This window comes from Zonotrichia albicollis, chromosome 18 (genome assembly GCF_047830755.1).
Source record: "Zonotrichia albicollis isolate bZonAlb1 chromosome 18, bZonAlb1.hap1, whole genome shotgun sequence".
In the NCBI taxonomy this organism is placed as follows: Eukaryota; Metazoa; Chordata; class Aves; order Passeriformes; family Passerellidae; genus Zonotrichia; species Zonotrichia albicollis.
The window spans coordinates 5,379,800-5,391,899 of NC_133836.1; the positions used below are offsets into that span (position 1 = coordinate 5,379,800).

At 45.9% G+C, this 12,100-nt stretch overlaps 1 protein-coding gene across 4 annotated transcripts in view; it reads right to left on the reverse strand.

Moving 5' to 3' along the window:
* The window catches only part of TTC28 (tetratricopeptide repeat domain 28), a 108,064-nt gene that overhangs the window by 69,437 nt on the left and 26,527 nt on the right, over nt 1-12,100 (reverse strand). Inside the window, exon 1 of one of the 4 annotated variants that reach the window (XM_074553941.1) lies at nt 8,930-9,272. The exons of the other annotated variants lie outside the window; for them this stretch is intronic. Within the exon in view, the coding sequence (XP_074410042.1) occupies nt 8,930-8,956 (27 nt within the window). The 5' untranslated portion in view covers nt 8,957-9,272. Of the gene's footprint in view, nt 1-8,929; nt 9,273-12,100 lie in introns of those variants that run through there. 4 annotated transcript variants of the gene reach the window in all.

A 12,100-nucleotide genomic window follows, 5' to 3' on the forward strand; every position in this document is an offset into this window, starting at 1 on the left:
TGCCAGAGCCCCAGCATTCACATGGAAGGATTTCTAGAAAGTCTGAGGAGGGGGAAGCTGTGGTTTGCATTACATGCTGTGAGAGACTGGCAAAGGTGTTTCTGTGCCCAGATATCCTTGTCACAAGTCTGCATCTGAGCAAGAGCTAATACTCAGAACCCAGAAATTCATGAAAGGGCTCTCCAACCATAACAGAGTAACATTTCTATGGAAAATGGGATGGTGCCAAGTCATAAGAGTCTCTGCAAAGGCCTAATTAACATGAATAACACAGCTGGATATTTTATGTATCAGTTAAGTCCCTCCTTCCTGCCACTTAAGAGTAAAAATATTTGAATGTTTTATGGAGGTTAATTCACGCTTGCTTAGGTGTGATTCCACTTTAGGAGAGGGCAGAATAGACTCTTGCAGCCATCCATACAGGACAGCCTGTCTAAACGGTGTTTGCTGAAGGAAGTCACAGCAGAGGAGGTTTGTCAGAGAAATGTGAATAGTTGCCAGAGTATCAAAGGAATTGCTTTTCCTTCCATTCCAGACTTGGGTTTCAGGGTAGATGAGCTGATATCATCACCTGGCAGGCTACAAGATAATCAGAAAAGGAAAGAGTAATGGCAAAGTACAAAGAAAAATACAGAGAATTCTAAAAGAAAAACAGCATGGTTTACCAGGAGGGCAGACAGTTGGTTTTATCCCTCTGATGGCTGTTTAGTTCAGAATACAATCTGCCATGCTTCTTTACAAATACACAACATCCCAATTAATCTGAGGTGGCAGCAGCTCCCAGACCTGCACAATCCCTTTGGACCTTGCACCAGAAGCATCTTGGCTCCCAAATCCTCTGCATGTCCACCACTGCAGCACCGAGCCCAAGCTGCAGAACCTGCTCAGCTCGTGATGTGCCAGCTCCAGCTCAGCTCAACCCATCACTACAACACCCAAATTCAATACCCAACTGTCCAAACAGCAGCTTGTGTCCAGGAAAGATTCAATCACTTGCACAGTAACCACACAAAGTGCTTCTACAAACTGTTTTCCATTAAAAGGACAGAAATTATTTGCAACTAAAGCCACTACACTTAATTCTTTTTCAGAGTCTCAGACTAGCCGAACCCATAAACATTCCCACCTCAGCTTGCAATTTTGTTTCAATGTAGGCAAGAAACTACACAAGCCCAGATCTGGGTTATTCAAATAGCTGTAGGCACTGAATTGTAAGTGCTGCCCTGGAAAGCATGTAATCATAGCCTGCAAAAAGTTGCCACACTTACGCTCATCTCACAATCCTCATTTACTCCATTAAATGTAGTAAGCTACTAAATAAAAAAAAAAAACAAGAATAAAAGAAACAATAAGTAACTTTGACAGGAAGACATCTATTTTTATAGAATAGGGTTTTTTTAAACATGACTTATTACTCTCTATCAAAAAATAAAAAAAATTTAAAAAAACACTGTACCAGCAAGGCTCAGAGGGCAGAGAGGTGCTGAGGAGCCAAGCCCCCTGTCACCAAACACACTTTCCAAGGGTCTCTCCCAAGCAGCCACAGGATCCCCAAAGCATCCTGAGCAGGGCAGAAGCAGGGAGCAGCTCTGGCCAGGCAGCTGTGCTCCTGGGGAACAAACCCAAGCTCTGCTGACAGCACAATCCATACAGCTTTAATAAATATCCCAGTAGGAATGTTACTGACACTTTTAACTGTGGCTAACCAAAGCGTAATGGTCTCAGAGATTGTTCCAATTAAGCTGATGACACAGACAGGTATTTTATTATTTATAAAGCCCTGGGTTTTGCAGCATAGGAGAAAGCAATCTGAGAGCATTTCCCTATTTATTACTCCAAATCTTTTCAAACCAGCATCTCTGCAAAAAATCCCTCTATGCTGGGCTTCTGCTGTTACCCCACATTAGGCTCAGTTAGGAACCACTGTGTTTGCCTCACACAGGGAATCCTTTTCCATTCCTCCAGAGACAAGCTTTCCTTTCCAAACACTCTGTGGCTGAACCAGTCCATCCAACCTGTATCAAGAAATTCTACAATTTCATTTTGCCTGTATTTTCTCAGATTTGTATGCTTAGCTGCTCTTGTCAAGCTAATATTCCAAGTTCCAGTTAAATACACTCAGCAATACAAGCAGCTGCTTCTCTTACAAATTGACCCAGGAATTCCTATTACAAGGGTTGATTCACCAGAGCAGGGTATTTCTACTTAAATAAAGTAACACAGAGAAGAATGTTACAAATATACTAAAAAGCACTAATGTCATTTGGCAGCTGAAGATTTCATTCTTTCCACAAAACATCGTGAAGTGACATTGAAACTAATCAGAAAGACTTCAAATCATGAAATTATTTTCCAGTGTTCAATTCAAATACAGAACTCTGACAAACATGTACAAACACGGCAAGATGATGAGCTGTGCAGAGCAGTGCTTACAAACCCAACCTGACTCCAGGGTGCAATGCAGGTACAATGTACATATCCTGCACCCTTGCTATAAGGCATAAGTTCTGACCTTAGCCAGCTCTCACATCCTCTTCTTTCACCTCCACCTACATCTAACTTCATGCTCATTTTTAACCTCTTTTGTCAGCTCTTGAAGCAATAGACCCAGTCGAAGAGAAGCTTTGTGCATGTCATGGATTTTTCTTCTAAACCAAAGTAAGCTCTAGTAGAAATTCAAATGGATGAGCCGGGCTGAAGGGATGATTTTAGGTGTATCAGAAGGTTACAAGACCCATACACAGGAATTAAGGAAGATTGAATTAATCATCTAAAAGGATTCAAATATTGCAAGTAGAGCAATTCCATTTCCTAACAGGAACAAATTCAAACAATTTCCCTTGCAGAAATTTCCATAATTACAAGTAATAATTATCTTCTACACTGAAATTCTGCAGTACAGCACTTACTGCAAAGGACATTCCTATCAAATGCTCTATTTAGGAAATAGAGGAGGAATATTTTTCTTGGTGAATTGTATGTTGCCATCACACTGATTAACCCACATTTCTGCTCTGCCAAAATACGCATCTATCTTTGATAACCTTAACAGAATCACCAAACCCTACTTAATGACTCTATAATTAGGTTTTCATAAAAGCCTAAAATATATGGATTTTTAGAAGTGCATGCAGAAGAAGAGAAATAGATCATATCCACAGATTACATCAAAGGAAGATCAGTTATAGCACTGCATATTGGACATTCAGTTCTGTTCTGCTGAGGGAATCAAAGGCTCCAAGACAGCATTTGGATATGCATTCCTTTTTGGGCAATAAGGACAAGTATGGCAACAGCTGCTCCAGTATTTGCAAAAACTGTATAAATGCAAACAAAATACCAGAGGTTACGAGAAACTAATATTTGCATTTGTTGCTTTTGTGCACAAGGAAAATGTCTGTCAGCTGTTCTCCTTGTGCATAAGGAAAATGTCTGTCAGGACCATGTAATGTCAGTTATTCACCATTTTTCATAAGCAAATATGTACAATCCCTCATCTCTTGTGACCAGCTGTGGGAACAGAGTCCGCTGGACTGCTGCTGCCCCCATACATCTCTGTTATCCCATAATATCCCAACTGAGCCTTCCAGCAGTACAGCAGAACATCCTGCTCCAAGCCTGTGGAAAGAGAGCACAGTGTTCACTGATCTGCAGTGATGGGCTGAGCTTGCTCAAAGCACAGCATCTTCCAGAACAAGAGTTTTCAGAGCAAGTTTATCAGAGCTCACCACTGACCCAACAGATAAACAGTATTATCAAATAATTTAGTGTGCTGAAAGACTCTAAATGGTCACAGACAGGTGAAAGTCAATCATCCATACAGCAGGAGACCCTGAAGCACAAGAGATGAGAAAGGCAACAGCAATTTGATAGCAAGAGATAAAATGATAACATTTTGGGGGACTGTCCCCTCAGAAGGTGCTGGGTCTTTGCTGTACACAGTACAGAAAAAGAGCTTGCAACACCAAGCAGGTGTCAGGTATCTTACTATGCCCATAAGAGTGGAAGTGAAGATATAGAAACTCATATCAGATATAAAAAATGTTAGATGATGCACTGCAGTTACAAAGTGCACATTTCATCACAGAAATCTGTGAGAAATGGGGTAAGACCTATCAGGATTTTGCAGAATTTTCTACTGGAAATATTCAATTCAGCCCTGCTCCCACCCAGTCAGCCTCCCCCTCAAGGAGGTGCCGTCAGGCTCTCCCCTCTCTGAAAGAAGCTTTTTGATTTCAGTCATTGTTAAGAGGAAGGCAGGACACTGGTCCATCCCAGCAGAACAACAGATTACCAGCTCAGATCGCTATGAATTCAGGCATAACATCATTCCAGAGCCAAGGACTGGATTGCCTTAAATGGAAAAGATCTGCAATATTTAACAGGTCAGGAATACTATCCTTTTCTGTTTTTTTAAGCATATAAGAGGGTAGATTTAGATTTTAAAAGTCTCTTAAAAATATAAAATAGGAAAGCTCATGAATACTTCTTTGATAAGTGCCAGTTATGAAAGTGGGGAAAGAAGCAAGGGTGAGAAAGGAAAAGAAGAAAAAGGAGGGAAAATATTTTTAAAAAATTAATTTGCTTATTTTCACCTAATATGAACAAAATTCTGGAAAATCAGTTTGACTTTCCAGCTTAGAAAAATCATAGTATTTGGCACATCAACAAACCCTCATGCAACCAATCCCAGTGCTGCCCCATCACCTGCCAGCCTGCCCAGAGAAGGAAGGACACCAAGGTCAGCTGAGCTCATGCTCCTCTGCAGGAATGATCAGCCTTGCAAGCCTTCCCCAGCCCTTTCCACAGCATAATCCATTTCACCCCACAACACAGAGTGAAAAAGTGACTTTTACACCAATGGCCCACCCAGGGGCCTGCCCATTCCATTCCCCATGGAAAAGGACTCCACAGCCTGTGACATTTTAGCTGCAGCACAATACAGATTGCAATCACTGTAGATTCCCCACAGTGCTTGCTTGTAAGAGTCACACAGACATCATTACTGACAAGAACAAGGTCACAAAAAGGTATTTCATTGTTTCTAGTGAATAACAGAGGTTGTCCCAGGAACCCAAACACTCCCATTCAACCCCATTTCAGCTCCAAATGGCACAGCAAGAGAACAGCTCCTCTCCCGTGGAGAACATGATGTGTGTGCCCAGATTCAGTAGCAGCAGGAACAGATGGAGCCAGGAATGGTGGCACAAAGTTACAGATTACAAGGAAAAAAACCCATAAATCTGAGCTTTTGGATCCTACTATTACACAGTGACCAAGATGAAATGCACTAATCCAGTCTCCAGCACATACTGAAAATACAAACAGAGGACTTGGACATACCATAATATATACATTCAGATTTCAAAAAACAAATACAGATCTCCAAGAGAGTAACTTATGGCAGAGAGATAATGAGATTTGCATGAATTTCCTAAGAGCATATTTTCTTCTGTACTCCAGGAAAGCTGAAGAAGCTGTTTGTACACAGAGCCATTACACATGAATGAATCTTCTCACAGAAATGTTCTTGGTAAATATGGCTAACTTGTGGCAGACAGGAACAAAGGGATAGCTCAGCTCAGCCCTGTGTTGCTATTGATGATTTACTGAATGCTTCATGACATCCACACCCACCACAGTCAGTTCAGGTTTTGTCCAGCATTTAGTCACAGAATTGATTAGCAATTGACTCCTCTGAGCAATTTTGTTTAGTATCTAAACCAGCTGCTGTTATCAGGCTCAAGCAGGCAGAATTTCCCACACTACTCCCACATATAAACAAGGTACATTTCATAAACATGAAGCACCACTTCATACAACTTGCTGGCTTGAACAGTTTGGAAAGAAGGGCTCTCATCTGAACTCCAGCACCCCATCAGGCACTCACAAGTATAAAGATATCTTTATTATTATCCACAGATTCACTATTCTGCATCACCAAACACAACCACACCACCATCCACACCATTCTTTTCTCCTCTTAGCCCAGAGCAGCAGCAAACCCTGGCAAACAACAGGTCAGAGCAGCCCAAGGCAAGTCCAGGGCAATGGGATCCAGCAAAAAACACCATTTCACTGAGGAGGGAGCCAATTGAGCCAGCATCCCGTGGGGGCAGCAGACGTGGCTCTGTCTGGAGCCAAAGAATCCTCAAAAAGAGGTGTTGATAAGGGAAAGATTTCGTTTCAGAACTACAAAACTGCCAGCCTGCCCTCAGTGAGAGATGGAAGAGATCATCAGAGAAGAGAACAGAGGTGGGGAAGGTCTGGAGCAAATCTGATGAGGAGCAGCTGAAGGAGTTGGGCAAGCTCAGCCTGGAGGAAGTTTGGAGGGGATCTTCTCCCTCCCTACAACTCCCTGAAAGGAGTAGCCTGAAAGTTGTAGCCACCTGAGGGTTATTCTCCTGATGACAGGACAAGAGGTAATGGCCACAAGTTATAACAGGGAAGGTTTAGTTGGATATTATTGAAAATTTCTTCATGGAAAGAACTGTCCAGCCCTGGCAAGGCTGCCCAGGGTAGTGGTGGAGTCATCATCCCTGTAAATGTTCAAATCCATGTGGATGTGGCAATGGCATACATGCTTTAGTGGTGAACATGGTGATGCAGGGTTAACAGTTGGACTTGGCGTCCAAACATAACAATTCTATGAAATTCCTAAAAACTGAGCTCCTGAACACACTGACATGGCTGATTTTATGCTTTTCAAAGAATGTGATCAATGTAACGAATCAGTCATGGCTGCAGCCAGACCCTGTACAATTCCTGGCTCCTGAGACGCTGTCAGTGCAGTTGTGCTCACCCAAAGGCAGGGGATGGAATTCCAGCCTGACTTCCCAAGGCAACAGACTCACACACTGCCCTGGCAGCCCCTGGCTCCTGGGCCCAGTGCCTGCATCCCAGGGCACTTGGCCAGCATGGACCTTGCTCTGGACTGGAAGACAAGGATGCAGGGGGAACCTGGAAGGAAGTGGAGCCAGAGGTGAGTCACCAAGGTCCACAGGAAAAGAGTCTTTATTAGTTCTGATGCTTGTGGGAAAATATCAGTAAACAACAGTCATTTTTTTAAACTTAAAAACACACATGGTTTACAACAGGAGTATTTCAGCCACAAGCACATTCAGTTTTTTACTTGCTGAAGGCAAGAGAACTGGTTACACATTCCAGGCAATAGCTGTATTTGTGAATCACCAGACAAAGGAGCATACTCGAGGGTTACACACAGGACTAATAAACTGCATGAGATTCTACACAGCACTGTTTCACAGCTGTAAAAGCAAATATCTTTCAATGAGCAAAACACCTAAAACATTTAATAACAAAAACATGGGTAAAGCAACAGAACACAAGCATAAACAAATAAATCAAGGGAGACTCCCGATTCAGTGAAGCAGCACAAGCATTCAGCTCCTATTTGGGTATTCTCACAGGGACCAGGCAGGGAACTGACTTCTCAGAAGTCACTTGAGGAAAGGACCAGCAGTACCAGGGGCTGTGGTGCCACTCAGAGCTGCCCTGTCTCATTTTCTGTGCCACTCAGAGCTGGGGCAGCAGAATCCCCTGCGTGGTGTGCACAGCCCCTTTGCTGAGGCTGCCGCGAGCAGCACATGACGGCAGCGCTGCAAGGGCAGCGGGCCAGCAGAAATCCCAGCCGTGCTCACGTGAGGCTGCTGGCAGCTCAGCCTGAGGAACCTCTGCTGAGATTCCCTGGGACTACAGCTGAACACACAGCCTACCCCAACACGAACACAGTTTGCATCACATCACATCAGGAACAGGAATTATTTTTTGCTCAGGCAAGCCTGACAGCTCAGAGGAGTTCAGCTGTCTCGTGTGCCCTCTACACAATCAAATTTGGTTGCCCAAAATCAACTCGATTTGGACACAGACAATAATGCAGAGGAAAAAAAAGAACCATCTGACATGGTGATTTAAGCATAAGTGGGTGAGCCAATACTGCCGAGTGAATCCTGACACTCTGAACAGAATCTTCCAGAGCCGAGGAGTCCAGCCAACAGCCAAGAATAATATTTCAGTGGTTCAGTCAATACAGCTGTAACCATGGCCTGGAGGGGTTTCCACAGCCATAACCACAGGAGTGACTGCACATTCGCTTGAAAATAGTAAAAACAGACATTTAAAAACCTACAGCTTGTAGACATCTTAAAACCAGTTTGAAAGGAGGCACAGAGGGACCTGAAAAATGCACCAACACTCCTACCAAGCTTGACTGTCATCTGTTTATCCTTCTTACAAGACAATGACTCGAAATAAGAACTCCTCTCACTAGGTACAATCACTTGCTTGACAAAAAACTGAAGGAAGAGCTTCAGACTAGCTGAAAAGAGATGAGGCAGCCGTGTACAAAGCCTGAGTGATCAGCCGGAGCTGCAGTGGCACAAGGCACGTTCCAACCAGGACAGTCTAACACCGTTTATTCGCGTCTCACACTCACAGCCAGAGACACTCTCATGCCTTTCACATATGATTCCGATTTCTTCCCTGATGTAAGACACAGTATCACACAACATGCTACAGAAGGAGCCCTGCTGGTTCAAGCAGGCTTTCCCAAACGAGAAAAAAAACAACTAAAAACCAAACAAAAAACTAAATCGGAAAAAAAAAAAGAAAATAAAAAGTTTAATAGTCCACAGCTGCCAGGAGCAAAGGGTCACTGCCGCAGAGGGGCGGCACAGCCCACTCGCTTTGCTGGGCTTTCCCTTCAAAGAATATCCATAAAACGCGCTGCCAAGCGCCACGGAACAGCGTCCTGGCCGCGGCCCCGCACGGACCCCGCGCTCCGCCCGGGCGGGCCCTCCGCGGGCACCGGGAGCCGCGGCCGTGCCGGGGCGCGGCCCGAGCGCCGCCCGCACCTCCGAGAGCTCCCTTCGGGGCCGGGGCAGCGCCGAGGGACCCCGCCGGCACTCACCTTCTTCCGGGGCTGCCATTTCATCATATTTGTAGAGCGGGGACGTGCAGCATCAAGGTGGCGCTGGGGCGGCGGGCGCAGCGGGGCCGCAGCCCGTGGTCATGCTGCCCGGCCCCGCCGCCAGGCCCGCGCCGCGTCCCGCGGGACAGCAGCCGGCCCGGCCGCGCGGGCCATGGGCGGGGGCTGTGCCCAGCCGGCGGCTCCGCCCGCACCGGTCACGCCCGGGGCCCGCGGGGCGCGGCCGCTCCCGGGCGCATCGCGGGCGGCGAGACCCGAACCAGGACACGGCCCCGGCCCGGCCCGCCCGGCGCGCGGCAGCTCAGGGGCGGCACCCGCCCGGCCCCGCCCCCGCCGCGCGCCGGCCCCGCCCCCGCCGCACGCGAGCGGGCACGGACGCACCGGGCCGGCAGGGGGCGCTGCCAGCAGGAGCGGCTCTGGCGCCCCCTGTCGGTGTCACCCGGCACAAGGGGGACAGCCCGGGTGGCACCGGCACATGGGGACAACCCCCAATGTCAGGGGCACACGGGGACAGCCCGGGTGGCACCAACACATGGGGACAGCCCCCAATGTCAGGGGCACACGGGGACAGCCCAGCACACGGGGACAGTCGCTGTGTCCTGCACACAAGTGAGCCCCGGGCACACGGAGGAGCAGCAGGGAGGGCTGTGCAGCCCCAGCTCTGCCTTCTGTTCACGTCTTTTCCATGGCGCTGTTGCTGCCAGGGCTGGGCACTGTGGCCATCTCCAAGGAGCCGGTTATTCCAACATCACACAGCTCCAGCCTGAGCTCTGGGGCTGTTTTGAGGCTGCTCTAATAGGCTCAAGAGAGTTATAAATCCTTAGGGTATGAACACAACAGTTTAACTCCGGGCTTACATTGCTGAAATGGTGCAGAGGTGTAGCTTTCATTGCTGTGGGAATGATCAACAAGCAGCATCTCGGAGGTAAACAATAAACGTAATGGCAAATGTAATATCAAAACACAGGTCAAAAAATATTCACTGCCAAGTCCCTTGGAAATACAGCACTTGCTTCTTTCCTCCTCAGTCCCAAAGGACAGCATGCCTTGGGTCTCAGGGAGACCAGAGCACTGACAGGGGTATTTCAGATCCAACCCTGATGCTCAGATGCCACTCCCTTCCACAGTGACACAAAACTCAGACATAGACCCAAAGCTGCTTTCAGCAGGTCCCATCTTGTCCCACTACCTTCAAACATGAGCTCTGTGTTTCTGTTCCCACACCTTCCCCTGGATTACTGACAGTGCACATGGCAGCACGGAGTGAAAAGTGAAAAATAAAGCTTTGAAATGCAGCAGGGACTGAAAAGAACAGGTGTGGCCTGGAACGGGAACTCCTGCTGGTTTTACTCCTCAGTGCTAGTGTCTCACAGAGCTCTGCCCTTCAGCAGAGCAGTGGGCCCTGGAACTCAGATTCCCATACATTGAAAAACTGGTATTGACAATTCTGAAGAGTTCTGTACATAGCAGTTGGTTCCTGAGTCAAGAAAATAAGTACTCAGCATCAGACAATGCCATTCTCCACGTGGCTGTCAGAAGGAAGCTTCATCAAATTCACGCAGATTACAAAATGTGGTGTTTTGACATAATCAACAGGAGGTTTTTGAAATTCTTCCCAAGTAAGGATAATTAAGTGGAAGCAATGCAGGAGCTGTCATGAGAGACTGTAATGTTACAGTTAATGGCTTAAACATTGTTATGAAGGACTTTCTGTCCATTATGGCAACACTGTGTAAAGAAGCTGAGACCACCAAAGCTCACCCCTCCCTGGATGTGACTCCTGACTGAAACATAAGGGAACTTGAGATATGATAAAGGTGACACCATTTCCAATCATCTCAGGTCCAGTGACAAGGAAATACAAAACAAACATATTTTATTCCTTTTGCTACTTTAGAATTAATAATGGTCATAATTTTGGCCAGTTAGCACAAAATAATCCAGCACAATGACAGCCTACACCAATACTTTCTATTTTTTTACTTTCCTTGATTTACTGCTGTTTTTTAAATTTGCATTGTAGATCTGACAGTCCAGTATATGGTCCTCCTTTCCTACACTCAGTGAACACCAGAAGCAAGCTGTGCATTATTAGGCATATCTGATAGCTCTCAGTCTTACAACTCAATGGATAAAAAACCTTTTAAGTATCTTCTTCAAATTAATCTTTGGCAAGATTTGTCTGATGTATTACCACATTTCTTGCATAATCCTTTCTTTTCAATAAATTCTAAGTTGATATCTTTGTTACACTTTGAAATTCCCTCTGCTCAACTCAAGTAAGCATCACTCAGAAACAATCACACAGTGCAAATAGGAAAAGGTCCTGTTGGAGATGGTTTGTTGAGCAGTTTGCAGGTCAGGCTATCCAAGCAGAATGAGAATTCAGTTCATTGTGTCACTCTAGTTAGATAGCAGCTAAATTGGCCAGTGCTCAGCAGGTCCATGAAGACTCAGAGTACCAACCTGCACTTCCCTGGCAGTGTGAGATGCCAGCACTTCAGTAACACCCACACAGCCAGAGCATTGCAGAACAAGCTCCTAACAGCTGAGTCCCCCGGCAAATTCATGAAGGATAATGAAATCAAGTCCTTTTATTTCTGAATTTATTAAAGCAGCTTTCAATTCATTACACAGTGCTTCTGTGTCTGTCACTTTTCCCCCCTCCAGCCAGAGGGCTGAAGGCAGACACAGCACCTCACAAGGGTTTACAGATGAGACTCTGCATGAGTGACTGAGCTACAGCAGCTGCTGTAGCTGCAAAAGGGAAAAAGGAGTTCAGAAAATTCTGCTCTGGGAGGAGGGAACTCCCTTCAAGTGCAGGAATTCTCTCTTAATTACCAGACCAAGTCTTGTGACACAACTCCATCTATTTCACACCCTTCAGGAAATAAAAGGTCAACACTCCATCATTATCCATCCTTTGGTGTTTCAAATGAAAGCCCTACTCCATGCCTTGGAAAAGAGAAGGGAAAATGAGGGATAACAGGGGGAAGAGAGGTGATTATCAGAGAGAGAGAACACAGTGCCCTCAGTGCCTTGCTCCATCGCCCTTCCCTTCACAGCACAGTGAGAGTCTCTACTGGCGCCTCAGTTGTGACTATTATATAAACATGATGTGCTGTGAAATATCTGTGTGATAGTTCTATGGCA